The following is a 20,812-nucleotide window of genomic DNA, read 5'->3' as shown; positions in this document are numbered from 1 at the left end:
GATGGTGCGGGCTCTGCCACTCTCAGCCCAAACACAACCCATTAAAGTTTGGTTCAGGCCAGTTCGGGCTACAAATTGACATCTCTAAGAATCAGTGTCGTGGTGGTGCTATAAGACGGCGATTTATCGCATAGAATAATAAATCTGCGGATCTATTGATTGACAATAGATGTGAACTGATCTACTGCGATTTAAGAGAAGAGATGTAGTCCTTCTATGTCTGTCGGGATGCCAATGGTTTGGCTGATTCCCCAGCCAGTAAGGCTCTGTCTCTTTCGAGTGAGATAGTTTGGCCATTATTCGGTCCTTGGTTGTGTAGTATTAGGTGGGTGTTTCCTTGGTAGTTTATTCGTTAATATAAATTACTGCTTATAATTAAGGAAAAAGAAAAAAAAAAAAAAAGGATTACACGGACGAATGAGTGGGATACTGATTTTGGTCCGAAATCCTTACCATAGAATCTAAGTTAGGCCGGGTTTAGGTTATTTGATATCGGTTCGACTTAGGTTTTGACACCCGGTCCTATATTACGACTGCTTTACAAGGCAAGCCAGTCCTAATTGGGTCCGGTCTATCTTATCACTTAACAAGTTCTTTTTCATATCTCTTCCCCCGTTTTCACATTAGTACATTCTCAAACCCTAGATCTTCGTCCTTCAACTTGTTCAAACTGGGACCGGAGTTCCAACCTCTGCGGGGCTTACCTCATCTCTTCCCCATTCCTGCAGACTGCAGAGGGGGGAACGATGTTCCTGACAGAAGAAGACGACTAGCGTGGAGCGAGAAGAGAGTAAGAAGTAGAAGAACGGAGTTGGTTCCCGAGCTAATTGTCTGCCATTCATCTTCACATTTTTGAAGTGTCGAATCAGGTAATCTTCATTTCTGTTCTCGTCGAATACTTTTACTTAAATCCGTAGCAGGGAACATAGGTTTTGTTTTGATTGTTCTCTGTGGTAGATGCTTCTGACATGCCTCTCGTGAATGGTTAAGAATCAGACTTGGTTGCAAATTGCAATACGATAAAGTGCCCTAATGCCGTAGCTGTCTTTCTATATTTTGGGTTGATAGACATCTTTTCGATAGCTCGACATATCTTTCGTCTTAGACGTAAAGTTTGGTTCGCATAATATTTGTTTGGACATGCAATTGGACCTTCACTCGCGACTTAAAACTAGAAAAAATGCTTAATTGCTTTTAGGGCTCCTAGGACGGTTAATCATGATTATTGATTTTCATCTTCTTAATTGGCTGTTGTTAGGCGAAGGCCTATGGATGCAAGAACCTGTTAAAAATATTCCACTGATGTTCTGTTCCAGGCCTGGATATCTTTGTCAGGCTAGCTGCACTTATTGATGTGTTAGTGGGATTTCTCCATATCGACTTAAATTTGAAAACATTTGGGAAAGGGTTGTTTAACTAACTAGGTGATCTTATATTTATATATTATTATTATTATTATTTTTTTGGGGGGAGTGGGGTGGGTGGGTGGGTTGTTGGGGGTTTGTTGTGATGGGGTGGGTGAAGAAGGGAACTGAAGATGTCAGAATTGAATGTACCTATAGTGTGTATCAAAATTATCCTTTGTTGTTTCTCATTTCTTAATCAAGCACTTTTGTCGGTGAGGCGCAACCGCATAACAAGGGTGTCTGACCACCTTCCCCTTGTCTTACGTGTTTTCTTCTATTTTCTTCCTCTGGAGAAGATCTTATACCATTCAAGCTGCTTTTCAAGGAGAGCTTGACCGCTAAGCTGAGCTATCCCCAACCCAAATAATTTTGCTTCTAATCTTTTAATTTCTTAAGCCATATTTCCCCCTTTTCTCTGATAAACCCTAATATCTAACCTAAATCGATGCAAATACATTGCCTCGGATCAATCTAAAACCTATTAAGTTTCTAGGCCAAGATGAACGGGTCCAATTAGTACAATATTTGGACTTAAATTTATTTTTGTAATAATGTAGCACCGTTTCAATTGTAGAAGTGGGATATGTTTTCAAGAGTTAGAGTTGGAATCTTTGTTTCCTTGTTGTCTTAGTTTACTTGATTTTCTTTATTAGATAGATTTCTTTCGTGGGAAAATTCCAAGGACGTCCCAATATAATTTGGAAAAGCACAGACACCCCAAAACTATGCCAAATTGACAATGACACCTCAAAAATGTTTTTTTAATTTGCACAATAGTACACTTCAGTAGAAAATTTTGTTACATTGCCCTTAATCTCTAGTGACTTTACAGTGTCTTCTTTTCTCCTCTATGAGTTCCTTTACCGCTGTTTGTCATTTATATTATAAGATATAGAATAATACAACTAAAGATATATTGTCATTTCATCTGATCAACGGTTCTAATGGAAAAGGGGGCGACTGCCAATTTAGTAGAGCTTTGGTGTGTCTTGTGCTTTTCAACAATTATCTTGGGGGTGTCTTTGAAATTTTCTCTCTTCCCCCCCTCCTTCAAATAGCTTGTATTAGGATGATTTCGGAGTACAGTGAATTGAGTTTATGTTTTGAAAGAGCATGTCTGGGTATGTGTAGAAGTGCACCCTTCATTGGCCCCCCCACCCCTTCTTATGTGGCTTCCCTCTTCCTTCTCTTCCTGTTCTTCTAGTTTCCATCTGTGTAAGCTCACCATAGCAGACCTTTTTAAGATCTGCATTAACTTGGTATCAAAGCTGGGGATCCCCATGCCCACTAAAAATTTTCTCCCTTTATTCCCTCTCCTCCACTGATTTTACCTGCTATACAGCAGTTCCAAAAATTAAAAAGAAAAAGGAATACCGTTTCCAGTGACAAGGAAACAAAGGGGGCAGAGTAGAAGCGAAGATTGATTAGGCAATCCAGAAAAAAGATGGAGAAGACAAACAGAAAGTAGAGTTTTGAATTTCCTTTTTGAAGAAAAACATACCTGTTGATCATCATTGAGTTGACTGCAGCAGCAGGAAGTCGTTGATCTCCTCGATTTTCTCCTGGTTCCTCGCTTAGAGTTTCCTTGTTGGACCTCAATAGTTCAACTAAACAGTTGAAGAAACTTACTGAAACTTCACTGTGGCGAGTCATCTGCGGGTTGAATTACTTTTTTTCCCATCCATTGCAATTGCAGAAGGCCAGCAGCCCTTCCGCTGTCCCATTGCCCATCATCTTCCTTTGGTTTGAGTAAGAGAAAGCGAAATTAAAGATCATCTTAACCTATGATTCCTTTTGGTTCTTTATTTTTTTGTTTTTATCGCACCTAAAATACCCCTCATCTTGTTTTATTTACTGTTTTGCTAATTCTGTTCCCTGTTTCCAATTTTACCCTCATCTCCTTATAGGTTAAATCCTCATTGTGTTTCCATTTCAGTCTATGTATTCAAAATTCCGCCATTCTTTTATACAGATCCCTCTATTCTAAAGTCAACCTAGAGGAGGGTGAATAGGTTGTCACTAGTGAAGCGTGCTTGTCTTTGCAATTAATTAACAGTTAAAAAATTTAAGCTGTAGAGTAAAGCAAAGAGTCAAGACACAAGGATTTTATAGTAGTTAATTCAATTGAATCTATGCCCAATCTCTTTTAGAAGGATTTCACTAGTATGTCCACTTAGTATGGTGGGTGGGGGCACAACATTTTCCTAGGAAGTCTTTGTATAGGTAAGATCACCTTTACAAAATCCTTGATTCCGGGCAAGAGTACCCAATTACAATTAATGAAATAAATGAAAAAAAATTGCAAGCACTTACGAGACCTTAGGGTGATAGTTGTACACTACTTCCCCTGGAATGAAATGTATGTAATGAATGATCAATGTCAACTCTCCAGGTTCTACCTTGAGATCAACACTTCTACCTTCTTCAAGAAGAGGAATGGATCTCTAAAGGAATTTGATTTTGGGGAGGCTAAAAGGTTGTAATGATGGCATAATAATGAGGGTTTTTGTGGTCCTTAGAATTTTTGTCTTGGAATATCATAATAACATCCAAGGAAGAAATTTTGGTTGAAAGAAACTGGACATTTTTTATCTGACTCTTGGAAACTCAATTTTGGGCCTCATATGCAGTCAAATTGATTTGGATTCTTGCATACTGCCTATTTCAAGCATAATAAACACTATAGAACTATTAGTTTACTAAAAAAACACTGAAAATGTAACATCCAACTTTCTAAGAATATAGTACATCAGGGAAGAAGCGAGAATATTAGTAATTACTTGTCTATTCTATTCATCTCCCTCTTCCGTCTGCACCCTATACAAATGACAATACAAGTCCCATGATGTTCGACCCATATGGTTTTGGACGTAGACAACAATTGCATCTCTATACGTGGCCTCATTCACATGCATAAGATTTCCTGACGGGGGGAAGTTGTGAATCTCCAAACAAGGAACTGGTGGTGGTGGGCCTTGTGGCTGTGAAATAGAGTGGAAGATCTGCTCAACAAATGAAAGAGCACCCTGGCTGTCAGGAGAAGGATAAGGTCCCAGTGGCTGACTCCGATAGGTGACAGTGGGAGGGACACCATAAACTCCATAGGCTGCTCCATAACCATAAGGCTCCACTAGTGACTGGCTGGCCTGACCTTGAATATGATAGCCCGGAGGGACAGTGACACCATATGGTCCATAACCATAAGTCGACTCGGTAGAACTAATACTCTCCACAACAGTATCATATGAGAACTCCGCAGCCTATACCATCCGGATCCTCTGGAGGTGGAGTTTTTAGCATCATCAATGCTCATCGATCTCTTAGATCCCACCAAGCTCTCGGCATTGGGTGGACCGTAGGACCCATATGATGGCGTGTCCTATGTGCTACAGCCGTGTTGTCTCCCCTTCCCCTTCCTCGAATATGTAGAGGAGACATTTTGGCCTCAAGATGCAATTCCGGTATGGTTTGAATCCTGTGTCGCATGGGTGAACTGACTCTCGCCCATGAATCTCGGTGGTCATCCTCCCCACCTTTGACTCTCATGTCGTGGTGGTGGTTTGTCCCTAGGATCAGCTGAATCCTGATCATGAGGTCCAACACCCTCCTCATCCCCTCCATCATCACCGCCATCGTCATCATCACCACCATCGTCGACTTCGCTGGAGGCTTGAGTCACCTCATCCTCAGTGTCGGACCAAACAATCAAATCCTCACTCTAAGTGGATGCACTAGGGTGTGGCACGAAGGGACGGGCGGGCTCTGCATGTGCCCTCCTCTTTTGGGCCATGAAGTCCTCCACATCAGCCCCCATTTCCTCTGCAATCTATCTACTGGGACGACCTCCCTCCTCATCCAGCAATGGCTCTCCACTGTCCCTGATCCAGTCAACTACTGGGTTATCATCATCATCCATCTCAAATATATCGGCCAACTCGATATTGGCACTCTCTTTGTCCATCCCCTGTTTAATATGATCCTCTCTCAGTCATCTCTCAGTCTCATATTGTAGTGTATGTAGACAAGGTCCTCTAAACGCTTCACACTCAATCGGTTGCGCCTCTTCGAGTGAATGAGGCTGAAGGTGCTCCAGTTTCGCTCACAACCAGTGGCAGAACATGTTTGGGAGAGCACTTTGCTTGCAATCATACTCAAGTGGTGTAAATCATGTCCAAATTGCATCCACCACTCAGCTGCAACAAACATAGGCTCTAAGTCATTTTAATACTTAAATAATTAAATTAAAGATAGAATATAATAATTAAATGTATAATGAAATAAATGAATGAACTTACCCGCAGGGGCGGATTCCTGTCCCGATACTGCCACAGAACGATCGAAGTTCCCTGTGGCATCCCTAAATGCCTTTATCTAATATATAAAGAGAAAAAACAATAACTAGTTACTACTTACTATGTTAATGACTTAGTATAAAACTATTAATTGTGAATATCAAATTATTCAAATCACTATCTCATCTCCATAAGGATGATTATTTATTTAACTGGATCCAGTTCCAACTTCTCCACTACAGTTTGGACGGCATCCATCAAATCTTGCCTCATCCCAAGATTGTCCTTGTAATGGTACTTGAGGTTTAAATAGTATGCTGTGTAAGAAAAAGTATAGCATAAAAGGAAATAGTTAATGCTTAATAGTGTGATAATATAATGAAAATTAAATTAAATACTAGACTTAACAACTCACCAGCCTTATGCAGTGGATGCTGCAATATAGACTGCCATCTAATTTCAATGATTTGGAGGACTTTCTTGTTGCCGTGTGGGTGGACTTTAGCAACTTGCTGCTTCATCCTCTCTAATGCAGCAAATATGTGTGGTAGAGTAGGTTTTTTCTGTTGATCTACCATCCTCAACACATGGACCACAGGCTCAAGCATCTTTACCACTATCCTCACATTGTGCCAGAAAGTTTCATCGAGTATGGTCAACTGTGCTCTCCTTCCTCCCACTGATGAAGAACCCTCCCAGTTATACCATTCCTCTGATGTAAACATGCTCCTAAGGCTAGTCTTCCTACTCTCAAAGCTCTGCAGTGCTATCCAATTAGTAGCAAATCTGGTTATACCTGGCCTCGCTAACTCACCCTTACACTTGTCCCTCATCAACCTTAATGCATAGGTGTGGTTATATATGAAGGTGCTAATATGTCGAGCTTGCTCCATGGTCTTCTTCATAAGCTTAACCTTTCCGATGTCCTTCAACATTAAGTCAATGTAGTGAGCAGCACATGGAGTCCAAAAGAGCTTATATCTGTCCATCCATTAAGACATCAATACAAAGTTATAAAGTGTATATGTAATGTAAATATATGTATTTACAAATGAAAATTAATACTATATGTTTAGATACCTGGAGTTCTCCTGCATCTTCAACCCAACTTTCTTGTAGTTGGAGCCATTATCAGTCACAATTTGAATCACATTTTCCACTCCAACGGTCCAACCTCCTTCACCACTTGCTTCAATAATTTGTAAATTTATTTTGCATCTTTCTTCTCACCGAATGCATCTACTGACTTGAGGAACACTGTCCTCCCATCACAATTCAACATGAAATTGATGATGGACTGTCTAGTGGGACCAGTCCAACCATCAGCCATCAACCATCACAATCACTCCATAATGATTCCACATGGGCTTTAATCCCTTAATATACTCATTTAAGTCCTCTTTATGCTTAGACAAATAGACATTATATATCTCATATGGAGTGGGGCCCTATACACCTCTCCCAGCCCTGCCTATCTCCTCAATCATATCTCTATAGTAGGGCCCCTGGGCTGTATGTGCTGGAATACTATGGTAATAAGCCCATTTGGAGAAAGCCATCCCCACTTTTTCCTTCACACTCCCCCATAAGTGCTTCAACTTTCTCTGTTTATGTTCAGGCCTCGCAAATAGGGCCAGATCATTGCAAAGAATCTCAAGATCCGGATCTGTAGGATGTGCTGACGAAGCTCGACTCCTTGTAGGGGCCCGTGGGATAGGAGCCTCCTGCCTCACACTTTGAGTCCTCCTCATAGGGACTTGGGAGCCACCTGTGCCTCCCATACCTACTGGCTCTCTAAAGGACCCACAACCCAGACCCCTCTGTTGCCTCCTCATGTCATCAACCCTCTGTTGCTCCCTACTCATCATCATCGCCCTCCTCAGTTGATTGGCCTCTAGATCAGGGTCACACTCTCCTGGCTCATCCATACTATAATCCTTAGGATCTGGAAGGTCATATAAGCATGCATCCTCAAACTCATCCTTCTATGTTCTCTTCTCTTTCCTCTTTTGCTTTCCACCACTAATATATGAGGCCATTACCTTCTTGACCTTTGCGGGCACCTTTGGGCACCCTATTACATCCCTGTTGCCACCAGCTAGATGTACCTTCAATCTAGTGGCCCCACCTCCTCCTATTTGTTTCTTACAATAATTACACTCGTTCTTCCTTCTATCAGCTGTCAGTGGCCTCTCATGTTACCAAGTTATGTCTGACATCTTTGAAAGAGAGTGCCTGATACAAGAAATATACACTAAGTTTCTTGAAAAGCTCCACAATATGTTCAAAAAATGACATACATGCTTCTAATAATAACCTCTTATTTTTAAATATAAAAAAATATAACTATATAAGTATTTTTTAATATATAAATAATTTAAAAATATATAAATACACACAAATTATCTTAAAAATATCCACAACATGCTCCGAAAATTGCATACATGCTTCCACTAATACTCTGCTATTTTAAATTTAAAACAGAAATTAATTATTTTTATAATTGTTTAAATATATATTAAATACAGTAAAATTACATAATTAACAGAAAAACAAAATTAATTCAACACCATCACAGTAATATGGTGTCTCAACTCTCACATACATTAATTTGAAGCTTATACATGTACTATACATATACATTTTTAGCAATATACATAATTTAGTAAATAATTTTTAATAACAGAAAAATAAAAAAGTAGGAAGAATCAAAAAATAATTTTGACACTACAAATTCATAAATCAACACTCTAAAGTAAACATACATAAATTTGGAAGCAATCTAAGATGATTTAAGGCACAAATGAAACAAAAATAAAAAATGAGGAAGTTGGTCACTCACCTTGCAAGACTTGAGAAAATGCACAAATGTAGTGTTTGAAGGGAATGGAGTTGTAGAAATTAGGGGTAAAGAGGGATGAAAGCAAGAGAAATAAAAAAAACTCAAAAACAGCTCGAAATGTTGCAGGCGATATCGCTCGAAACAATCAAAATGGCTCAGTAGGTCGAAAATGGTTTGAAACAGGTTATTTTATAACCTGCGCAGGTATCATTTCAGCCTGATATGATTTCTGGCCGAAATTTCGACTTGTATCGTATCGACCAAAATATCGGTCGATACGAAACAATACAAGGCACCTTTCGTGCACGTACCTGTATTTCCTTTCAATTTGGAATTTTGCAGACATTTCGGTCGAGATTTTGATCGAATTTTTTTCCATGATAACATCTAATAATAGCCAAAAGACTGGGTGAAAATGGGTCCCATTAGATATAAAGTGGTCATATTTTTGAACTCATGGTTGACCTTGGGTATCTCCCGGTCGATCTGCTCATTGTAGCCGTTGGAAACTAGCTGTTAGAAGGCCAGTTGTCTCTATGATTGATTGTTAGTCGATCGTGATCATCGACATGGGGCTTGGTGGTTTGTCGATTGACCAAGGAGGCAAGGAGTCTTCATGGCACGTACTGAGTTCCTTGGCATGTTGGTGGTTGATCAAGCTTATTAGCTTATGGACCTACGGTTAACTGACATACAAACTGTGGGATTTTTAGGGCTTACCAAAAATTACTTTGAAATTCCGTTTACACCTCAGCCTCTTGAAATCCCGTTTACTTCGAAATTCCGTTTACAAACCGTGGGTCAATAGTCCTTTTGCCTACATGATTAGTTTCTTAAAATCCTTAACTTGAAAAAATGCTTGGGATTGCATGTGCCACTTTCTTAATCTATATGCATGGTCTTCAAGAAGGTTCTTTTCGTCATTCTTGATTCTTGAACTTGTTTTGCATGTGGGGATGTCTATTCATTGGTGTTCCACACCTTGAACTCTTAAAATCCATCTTTTCATAGTGCTTGGAGCCTTGGACTGCTTTTGTGCAGTTTAGACACTTTCCTTGGTGTGTTTGGCTTTGTATATTGACATGTCTATCTTAAACAAACGAGTAGACCATTAGTTCTCAATTATATGATTGTCAAAACGTTTCAAGGGTAGTTTGGTCATTTCCTTAACAATCTCCCCAATGGTCAATGTCTACTATGCTGTCATCCATTTATATAGTCCTACTTATCAATAAGTCATTGTCATAATAAACCTGCTACATGGAGATTGAAGATGATATATTCCTTTCGATTTGTAATGGGTTCTGAAATATTCAAGCTTTTTTTTCTAACTCGACAATTGGTCTTCAGGAGCTTGCCAACATTAGCAACAATTTCTATGATATGGTCCTCTAAGATGAAATAAATGTGGAAGAAATCATGGCCCATGAAAGTGACAATTAAATTGAATTACGTGGTCCAGTCAAAGCTGTATTAAAGAATTGTTAGACAATTTTGCTGGTGGCCGTGAAATACCGTGCACAGATTTGCATTGAAGAGACATCATTTGCTAACGACCATAAGTCAGTTGACCTTTAGATGCATTGGATCATTGCCCTTCAAAGTCAATATTGTGGATGTCAATTGCATATTGTTGATTCTTTCATTTTACAAAACTTGGTGAGAAACATCAGGAGAGTTGACGTAGATACCCTGCCTTATATGAATCCGAACCTAACTAGGTTTCCAGACCAAGATGAACTTGGTCTAATAAGAAGAGTATTAGGAATTTAATTTATATTGGTACAATATTACTCTTTTAATTTTAGAAGTGGGATCATGTTTTCAAGAGTTAAGAGTTGAAATATTTAACTCTCTCTCTTCTTACTTTACTAGGTTTCCTTTATTAGTTGGTTTTTTCCTTTTAAATAATAGATGTATGTGTTAGGATGCCCATATACGGAGAAGTGATATAATCCAGATTGAAGGGACTTGAAGAGCTTTGGGTAAACCTAAGATAACTTTAAGAGAAGTGGTAAGAAAGGATATGCATAGCTTAGGCCTTGTATCCAACATGGCCTCAAACAGAATTGATTGGAAGGCAAGAATCCATGTAGCCGACCCCATTTAGTTGGGACAAGGCTTATTGTTGTTGTATGTGTTAGGATGAAAATTATTATTAGAACAAATTGAACTTATTGTTTTGGGAGGGCTTGTGTGGCTGTTCGTGCATGTGCATCCTTCCTCACCCTCCTCTTGTGTGACTTCCCTCTCCCTCTTCTTCCTATTCTTATGGTTGTACTTTGTGTAAGCCTCAGGAGAGGTCTGCATTATAAATTCTACAAAATCTGATTATTACTTATTTGATCCTTCCAAAATTTAAACTATATACATCTTATAGCCTCCCCATCGATACTAGTTACAGCCTATTTTCCAAAAAACCCTAAATTAGACCCCTTACTAGCTGCCAGCTGGTTCAGTTTAAGATCTTGGAAGACTGGTCCCCAGTTGTTCCTATTCAATATAGGGCTACGTCAATGCCACCCAATCCCCCACACAAAAAATAAAAAATAAAATAAAATAAAATAAAAAGAGTTATTTACATGGCACCCACTATTATTAGGGTGAGACAAGTGTCCTCCCACTATCATAGCCTAAATTGCATGGCACACACTTTCAAAATTACAAGTTACCCACAGTTGGGAGTTTCGGTTAAATGGTGTGTAAAATGACTTGAATGCCCTTTGGGCAGTAAAATGACTTAATTATCTCCATTTAGTACCCTCCCATACCCAACCCTTAGATTCTCCCTTCAGGCATCTTCTTCTTACCCCTCGCTAGAAACTGCCGACCACCCCCAGAAACCACCACACCTCTCCCTGCCGGCGACCACCCCCGCCCCCACCCCCCACCCCCACCCCCATTTAGTCACCCCACTTCACTTCTTCTTCTTTCGCTTTTGCCTCTGAATCGGTTCATTTACAATTGCATCCCATAAAAAAAAATCTCATTTTCTCATCTTTAGCTTTCCAAAAAAAATAAAGAGTAACATAACCTTGTTCCTCACTCTTGCAGTATGCATTGATCAACAGATAAGCTCACAACATTAGGACTAGCCATTGAGCTGAACAACTCTTCCGCAACATTGATTCTTCCTTCCAAACAGTACCCATCCATTAAGGTGACCCAAAACGATAACCATAGCCATTTCAAAGAACTAGAAATCCATTTCAATTGCGAAACAAGAATGAAAAAGAAAATGCAACTTCAAAGACCAGATCTAAAATGGGTTGCAGATTGAGACAGATGAACACCCAAAACCTTATATCCTAGATCGGGTCAATCGGAATCCCTCATTATAAAACTAATTGAAGTAATTTGAGATCAATCAACAATTCTGGACTCCCAAGAAAGAAAAATAAGTATAAAAATATCAGAGATCTGATGAACTTGAAACACATGATTCATTATCATGTGAAACAGTTAACGAAATCCGAGTGCAGAAGAACATACCTTGTTGAAATCGCAAGGAGTGACACCTGGGACCCTGGGAGATAAAAAGATTGGCCATATGTATGGAATAAGGCAAGCATGGAGTGCTCATGATAACTGTGCCCAAGGAAGAAGTGTAGAAGCCTCATGTTAAGACCATCAATATCTCTGGTTTATTCTTAAATCCCGATTCTAGTGTATGAAACCCAAAGTATTATGTAGTGGTTGCTCCTATGTTCATTTTAAGAGAAAGAAGGGAAATGGGGGTGAGCGGTGGTTGCCCGGTGGAGGTTGGCGGTTTCCGGCTAGGGATGGGAAGAAGATGGGTGAAGCACCCACCTAAGGGCTAGGTATGGGAGGGTATTAAATGGGGGTAATTAAGTTATTTTACTGTCCAAAGGGCATTTAGGTCATTTTACACTCCATCTTACAGAAAATCATAAATGTGGGTAATTTGTAATTTTGGAAGTGGGTGCCATGTAATTTAGGCCATAATAGTGGGTGGACATTAGTTTCACCTTAATAATAGTGGGTGCCGTGTAAAAAACTTAAATAAAAAAAATAAAAATGAACCAATGGAATAAAACCCCTTCAATATTTCAATGGTATTCTCATCTATGCTGTCTACTTTTATGTTCTCTGTATTGTTCTTAGATGGATTTGCCTTCTCAGCCCTTGGTAAGGAAATTCCAGGTGTTTGATGAAGGGTCTCTGTGACATCAAGCAAGATCCCGGTTTTTTTGTGGCATTCGGCCTACACCAATCCAGTCCAGCTCCTGCATCCATGTCAGTAGCAGCCTGCATTCCTCCATACCCTTTATCTCCATCCCCACCCTTCCAGAAGAAAAAAGGGTGGGGATGGAGGACTAAAACAAAAACAACCCAAACAAAACACCCCTCCCCAGGCGACCCCAGAGGGGGGGGTCTTACTCTAAAATCAAGAAACCCCAAACCCAATAACTCCCAAACCAGCCATCACTTCATTTCAGATTTGAACCATGCAAACCCCAAATCACTACTGACCTTCATTCCGAGTCCACAAACCTAGATATCAATTCTAGATTTGAAATCCTAACTTTTAACTCCAAAATCAAGAATTTCAGATCTTGAAATTTAACCTTAGGAATTCAACCAAACTTGGTTAGCATCCCCGGGGGATTGCTATACTACCTAGGTTTGATTCAAGTTTCAGCCCAAACAGAGAACTCCAAGGCCTCCAAAACAGCTTTTAGGAATTCATCCCATGTCTCTCCATGGGCCAAGTATCCTTGAAACCCTTTGAAACTAAACCATTCTTCCTTGAAACCCAGCCACATGATTTTAATGGGGATTATTACATAAACCAGCTACAACTTCTACCATTTATTTCATCCCAAAGTAGTCCATTTTGCAAAATACCATCTGACCGAAATTACCTTAAGCTAACCCCTAATTGATAGCCGGTTCTTGCCTAGATCTTGGTTGCTGGCCCTAAATTCATTGAGGCTACATCATGGGACCTTTTGCCTATCCACGCCTCCTCCCTTTCTCTTTCCAAAAGGATTTTGACAGTAGAAAACCTCCCATTAAAAACTAAAATTGCATCCTCCATAACTGAGGAACCAGTCATCAGAATTTGTTTGGGGACTTCAACTGCACTGTTGACCCCTTAGGCACTAGGTTCAATCCAAATTACAGCCCTTAATTTGCTTGGTAGCCCCTTTGACCTAAGACTTTTAGTTTCCATCAATCTCCCCCTAAAGTCATCTCAACTCCTGAGAGTCCTCTCTGAACCATTGACTACTTTCTAAGTTTAAGCTAACCCCCTGACTTTTTTTTTGGTTGGGTTGGGGGGAGGGATGAATTAACCCCTCTGACTTAGTTCTAAATCAAAGCTAAATACCTGACCACTTTGGCTTTTGGTTCTAGGTCTTCTCTGTTGGTTCAAACTTGAGGAGACACAACCACCTATCATGACCAATGCCATGTTGGGTTCAAATTACTGTACAAAATAGTTTATTTGCTTGACTGAAGCTATTGTCCATAATCTAGGGGCTAAACCCTTGAACCAAGAATTCCTTTAGCCTGCTTGAAATTTCTGAAACCCAGCCCTATAGCTGAAAATCATAGGTAATTTTGATTTAAAGGGCCTTGGCAGGTTGGCCCTCATGAAATTTAGGCTATGTCATCTTACCAGCCTATACTAATTTGGTGTCAAAGTTGAAGGATTCGTCATCATTCCCTGAATCAAACTTTCTCTTCCAAACAGTAATTTCCCCCCCTTTCTTAAACACCCAAAAAAAAAAAAAAGAGAAGAAGATACACTGACTTCTTGAATTTTTGCACTCCCCCAAATTCAAGAACTTAGTTCTTGGGCCAATTTATCCATTGGAACCTTACCAAATAGAAAGATCCTTCCCCTGTAATACCTACAGTCTCTCCAAGTTTCAGTCCATTCTCTCTAGAATATTCACTTGATATCTCTTAGATCCACCCTATTGGCTGATTATGCTTAACAGCTTGGTTTGGCTTTAGAAGCAATTACTCATAAGAGTAACTACTGTACAATCATACCATTGGATTCTCAAAGCAATCATACATCCCAGGAACTCCATTTGAAGTTTTCCCTATTTGTCACTTCATAGACTCTGTAACCAGAATTGCAAGAAGCACCATTATTTTAAGTTAAAAAGTTGGCTTTGACAAGGTCTTGGTTAACTAGACCTCATTCAATGGAGGCTACATCAGGCCCTCTATGACTTCCAGTCCCTTCCCTTAAATTACAATCAGACAGAGCCACTCCCTTCCCTTATATTGCAACCAGACAGAGCCACTCCCTTCCCTTATATTTCAACCAGACGGAGCCTGTACATGTTGCGGTGGTAATCAATAATTGTGGTCATAGTTTATGATCTTGTCTACCGGGATCTGTTTGCTTTAAATGCTTACTGTCTGTGAGATGAAAGGTTGAGTTCATTATTTGTTTGAGAATGTTAGCATGAAGTCGTGAGTGTAGATGTGTAAATGATGGATACCTTTTTGGAGCAAGTTACCTAGTCAATACATTCAACTTCTTTGCTAGGAATAAAAGCTAAAAATGAAAATATAAGTTTTAAAATAAATTCATAAAAGTTTAAATGCCAATGAATCGTACATAGAGTCAATAGAGGTATTGATAACACAGTTTTTCCTGGATAGAGCTATGGATGCCAATGTGGCAATGTGTGAGACATGGCAGTTGCACTGGCACAATATTTGCACTCATATTGCTCATATTAGCTTCATTTTTCAAGGGTAGTGGACCTAAACATTCCACTTCATGTTTGAATGAACAGCAAATTACATATAGACTCCCTGGATCTACAGTCGATTACATCATCTACACCTTAAAAGAATTCAATTACAAATACCCCCTTACTATTAAGTGGTAAAGCTAAATGATGATATTAACAGTAAGGGGGCATTTTGTAGTTGATTTCTTTTTAGGGGTAGTAGATGTAATTGATTGCAAATCCAGGGTATCTATATGTAATTTGCCCTTGCATGAAAGCTGTGAAATCTTGTTGATCAAGCAGAAAATGCTTCTTAATGTTAGTAATACAAATTGAAAATTAGAGGATCATGAGATCTAAATATAAGCAAACCAAAACCTATCCATCCTACTCTCTAAAAGACCATATCTTTTTCATGTGACATTAATTGCTGGCCGTTGAGTGGCTTTGCTCTACTGTCAGGCTAGGAGACATTTTTGCATGTCTACTCAAGATACCACTTGAATGTGTATAGTTATTCAATTGCCTTGCTGGTTTCTTTCTTCTAATTGAGAATAAGATGGGAAAAGACCAAACAAATATGCATTGGCCGCAAGCTTGCTTATAAAAGTAAAGGCAAAGCTGGTGCCGAAGGCTTCCGCACAAGCAGTCTTTGGTTTTTTTGGGATTTTTTTGGGGGGTGGGGGTGGATTTTCTGTGCAGCCTTACCCCAGCAATTTTCGCTGAGAGGCTGTTTCGATGCCTCGACCTCAGGCTACAACTGTGGTCCCCCAACAATTGTGCCTAGGCGAAGCTTGCTCATTTCATAATTATGTATTTTTTTAATGCTCTTCATTGGCAGGGTAACATGGCCCTCAAGGGAAACAAGAAGAAAGTTGAGCCTGCTGCTGAAGCATCCTCTGAAGCATTAGAATCCAAAACTGGACACCCAAAGTCATTGAAGCCTAAACGTAAAATTGTGAAAAAATCTTCAGAGCAGAACTCTTCAAGGGCGACCCTCAAGGGGAATGAAAAGAAAGTTGAGCCTGCTGCTGAAGCATCCTCGAAACCATCAGAATCCAAAACAGGAGACCCAAAGTCATTGAAGCCTAAACGTAAAGTTGTAAAAAAATCTTCAGGTCAGAACTCTTCAGGGACAAAGGGTTCTAGTGCTCCTGCGCAGATAGAGGAGAAACCAAATCATGAGAAAAAAGAAAAGGATGCCAGTGATCAAACTAAGGATGACCACAAGAAAAATTCACAGGAAATGAACAAAGGGAAGAGGATCATCAATGAAAAGATTGTGGCGGATCAGGATCACAAGGACAAGGAAGAGTTGGGTGGGTTGATTTTCATGTGCAATGGGAAGACCAAACCAGATTGTTTTCAGTATGGGATCATGGGAGTACCATTGAGCCAGAAAGAGCTTGTGTTGGGAATAAAACCGGGCCTGAAGCTCTTCCTCTATGATTTTGATCTCAAGCTTATGTATGGGATCTACAAGGCAGCATCTGATGGTGGTATGAGGTTGGAGCCTGCTGCTTTTGGTGGAGCCTTCCCTGCTCAGGTTTATTTCATAATATTATTTCCAAATGCATGCACCTTTATGTTTTAATTTATGGGTAATGATAATAGATAATCATCTGTTGGGTTTCTTCAGGTGCGGTTCAAGGTTCACAAGGATTGTTTCCCGCTACCTGAGAGTGTTTTTAAGGGAGCAATCAAGGATAATTATGATGAAAGGACAAAAAAGTTCAAGAGAGAGCTTACCGTCCTGCAAGTGAGACATCATTCTTCTACAATATCAGAATTAATGTTTGCGCATATTATATTTTTGACAATGTGAATTGTGCCCTCGCAGGTCAGGAAACTTTCCAGTCTGTTTCAGGCTTCACCTCATGTCCAGGCAACTGCACATTCCATTCAGGTTCCTCCACAGCCACAACTTCTAGTCCCAGCATTGCCAACTTTTCCAGCGGTGAATGTTTCTGAGGGCAGAAGTGAACTTGTGCACCATGCAAGAAGGGAAACGTTACCAACTGATCCTTACTTTCTTGATGGCGGCAGGAGATACTTGCTGCCGTCTAATAATGAAAGTGGGCCACAATCTAGGGAGCCTGTTTTGACTTCTGGGGAGGTAGCTGCTGTTCCACGCTTCATGACAGAGAAAGAATATCGAACTTATGGTCTCTCAAGAGAGCGGCATACCTTTGGCCAGTCTGCTTCTATGACTCATAATGCCTTTACATTAGACCTGTACCCAAGGGATCATGAAAGGGAGAACCTTCTGAGGCATGCGGGTCCTCAGCATATAGAACCAGTCTCTAGAGAAGCAGACCAAGTCCACCATGATCCCCTTTTTCTTAGTGAGAAAGATTATCGAGCTTTTGGACTTCGGCAAAAATCACCTTCATCGATCCCTCAGGCTGCTGTAGCCAGTAATGCTTCCAGAGTTGACGCCTATGCAAAAGATCCATATTACCCGCATCATTATGGTTCTACATCCTTAGATACATATCCTTTGGCTCCTAGGGGGCAGGCAAGGAGAGACATGTATCCCACCAAATCTGATTACCCAGAGAGGGGCTCTACTGATTTCTCAAGTGTGGCAGATGAAGCAGGAGGATCATATTCACAATATGCTTTTAATGGTTTGACTGAGTACAATGAAAAACGTCACCACCTTGGGGATAGACATGAGCTTGCATCCGGATCAGTCTCGTCTAGGTACTCCTTTGATGGTCCGTCATTGACTTACCGCTGACCAAATTGGCATGTGTTCGAGCTTCATTTGGTACATCCCCAATTCTTGTGTCTTTTTGGAGATGTCACATTTCTGGGTTCAAATTTATGGAGGATTTGCTTACAAGTGAACTGCTGTGTGACCTGTTGATCTGATTGAGCTATTTAAGCATACATCCTCCTCTTTCCCCCAACCACCACCCCCTTCCCCTTCACCCTTCCTTTCATGGTGTAATCTGTAGGTGTTATTTTTTTAGGAAGAGTAATTAACTCCCATGTCGTCATGTAACGTAGATTCATGCAATTGGGACAGGTGATCTAATGAACTGCTTTTCTTTTCCTTCTTTTTGTTTCTGTTTTGTTTTGGTGTAGTCCTTGCTTTCTTGTATTTTGATCAATACTTTTTGCCTGCTGTTGTATATTTTGCTGTCTCTGTAAGTCTTCTTTTTGCAGCTAATACCCTTCTTACTGATCCAAAATGTTCGTAGTATGCTACTGTCAGACCTCAAATTGCCCAGGTACAAAGAACAACTTGATTGAAGTCGACTGATCTTGCCAATTGTTGACTGACGCCCCCCCCCCCCCCCAGAAAAGAAAAGAAAGTGCACTTGATTTTCAGACTGTTCCTCTGTGTGTATGTCTCTGTGTTTGTTTTGTAATGTGTATATTAATAGCTTACATGATCCTTTCGACCAACATGATCTCTCAACATTGATTTATGTATAATTTTTTTTTTTTTGACATATTTTAATTTGTGATCCCAGATCTCCCAAACAACAATTGCATGTGAAAGAAAAGAATCTCTGGTAGCTCCTTTTTGTCAAACTAGGAACTCTTCTCATTGGTTACCCAAAAAAAAGAAAGAAAAAAGGAACTTTTATCATTTAGAAAAACTCATTCAAAGATGCATTGGGATTACCATACCATCTGTGGTTGAAACAAGTTTTCTGCAAGTGATTCTTATTTTAATAATTGAACACAGAATATTTGTAATTTTGTATTTGAATCAGGTAAGAGTGAGGTTCTAATGGTGGTGGCTCCTCATCAGTTAGGTAAAGCTTCTGCTTTTTCCTTTTCTTTTTTTAGAGGATAGAAAGAGGCAAAGCTTCTGCACATGCTCTCAATTACACGACAGGACACAAGTTTCCAAAATGAACAGTTGAATTTGTCCTCCCTTCCTAATTTCCTGGTGTTTCATTCGAGAGAAATGGTTTTTGGTCAGGAGAAAAAAAAAATTTATGAGAGAAATGGTAAGAGAAGAACATTATTATCATCATCATCATCTAATATTGAAGCTTAGATCGGGCACCCATGTGATTTACAATGATGCCCACTTAAAATGATGTTAAGCTAATAATCCGGTTCTATTAAATAAGAACCAAATTCGGGGCATTTCTTACTGCTGCTTCTTCTTGTCATTCATGATCCACAACTCCAAGAGATCTTTGTTACTTTTCGGGTTGACATTTTTCAGATCGGACTCAGTAGCAGTACAAAATTGGATCGGTAGTATTGATTACTGGCTCTGGATCTGGTGTAACTCATTACTGGCTTGAGAGTGGTTTAATGTGGTTCACCCCAATTAATCGTTGTATAAACGGTTCAAATTTCTTATTGGTAATTAGAGGCATGCAATTTTTTAATTTAATTGAAAATCAGATTACTATTTTTAAAAAGATAAAACACCCCCTCCTCTGTATTTTTTTGTTCCTGTGCTTATTCAAATCAAATAAAAACGCGTATTATTGAAAATGTAATATATACCTTGTGGATTGATTAATTATTATACGTAAACATATCCTGAACTATTGTGGTATTCAAACTTACTATTATAATATCTTGAAAGGCCTTCTAAGGTGAGATTGGAGTGAGACAAGTGGTAGTTGTAATTGTGTAATTTAACACCTCAAAATTTTGTATTTATATTTTATAGAATTTATCATCACAGGATTGTTCAATTGGTAAGACCAACACCTCATAGTAAAGAGGTTGTGGGTTCAATTTTGTCTAATGGTATATTATGTAATACTCCCATCCTCAATTTATAAACATCTGCTTGCTATAAAATAAACAAATAAAAAAAATAAAAAAAATAATATTGTTGACTTGACTCTGAATCCTATACTTTGTACAAAGAGAAAATTTTATAATTCACATACTTAGATTCATGATAATCTAAAAACAAAATCATCATTTTTATAAAAACTCTGAAAAATGTATGAACCTATATATTCTCTATTCCTCATTCAAAAGATTATTGTTTATTTCAATTAAAATTTATTTTTCGTGTGGATAGAGGATGAAAACTCAAATTGCCTTTATATAAGAATAGTTTGGAAGGATTTCTATAATATAAGTAATTCAAATTACTAGAAAAAGGATATAATTAAAAGTAATTACTTCAAAATCTAACCTTAAAAGAAAATGGGGACATTCTATGAATGAGAAGTCAGGGCTCAAATCTCATTTAAGCAGGGAATTGGCACCAAAAAAGTAGAAGAAAACATTGAAATTTCATTATGAATACATTCAAACCCTCATTGAATTGGAACTTCCTTATGAATTTACTACCCTGGTTAATGACAACTATTAATCTATCATTTTTAGAAATTATTGAGTGGGGTATACATAATAAATTTTTTTTTGGAGTTGGAAGGTATGCATAATTATTAGAACCAATAAAATGGGTTAAGAAACCATAGGCCTCAAATCCACACGATGACACTTGGCATCTCAAAATTCTTTCCATTATGGGAAATCATTATCAATTGGATTCAAATATAGGAAGTTCAAAAATGGATATAGAAATGCTGATTTGAAAATTATTTT

General features: G+C 39.1%; 1 protein-coding gene across 1 annotated transcript; it reads left to right on the top strand.

Annotated features, from left to right (window-relative positions):
• Positions 1-580: 580 nt before the first annotated feature.
• LOC149010105 (uncharacterized) lies at positions 581-18,512 on the top strand. Its single transcript, XM_089160552.1, has 4 exons — positions 581-869; positions 16,104-16,808; positions 16,902-17,021; positions 17,103-18,512. The coding sequence occupies exons 2-4, from the start codon at positions 16,110-16,112 to the stop codon at positions 18,003-18,005; spliced, it is 1,722 nt and encodes a 573-aa protein (XP_089016678.1). The 5' UTR covers positions 581-869; positions 16,104-16,109; the 3' UTR covers positions 18,006-18,512.
• Positions 18,513-20,812: the final 2,300 nt, after the last annotated feature.

This window comes from Hakea prostrata, chromosome 7, assembly GCF_041222555.1.
Source record: "Hakea prostrata isolate BN-2017 chromosome 7, UWA_Hpros_2, whole genome shotgun sequence".
Lineage (NCBI taxonomy): Eukaryota > Viridiplantae > Streptophyta > Magnoliopsida > Proteales > Proteaceae > Hakea > Hakea prostrata.
Note: the sequence above shows the minus strand (reverse complement) of the source record. Positions and strands in the feature narration are given on the sequence as shown.

Coding starts and splice junctions, on each gene's coding strand:
- LOC149010105 (XM_089160552.1), top strand. CDS start 16,110: ATGGCCCTCAAGGGAAACAAGAAGAAAGTTGAGCCTGCTGCTGAAGCA. Junction 16,809..16,901: donor GTGGAGCCTTCCCTGCTCAG/GTTTATTTCATA, acceptor GGGTTTCTTCAG/GTGCGGTTCAAGGTTCACAA. Junction 17,022..17,102: donor GAGAGCTTACCGTCCTGCAA/GTGAGACATCAT, acceptor GTGCCCTCGCAG/GTCAGGAAACTTTCCAGTCT.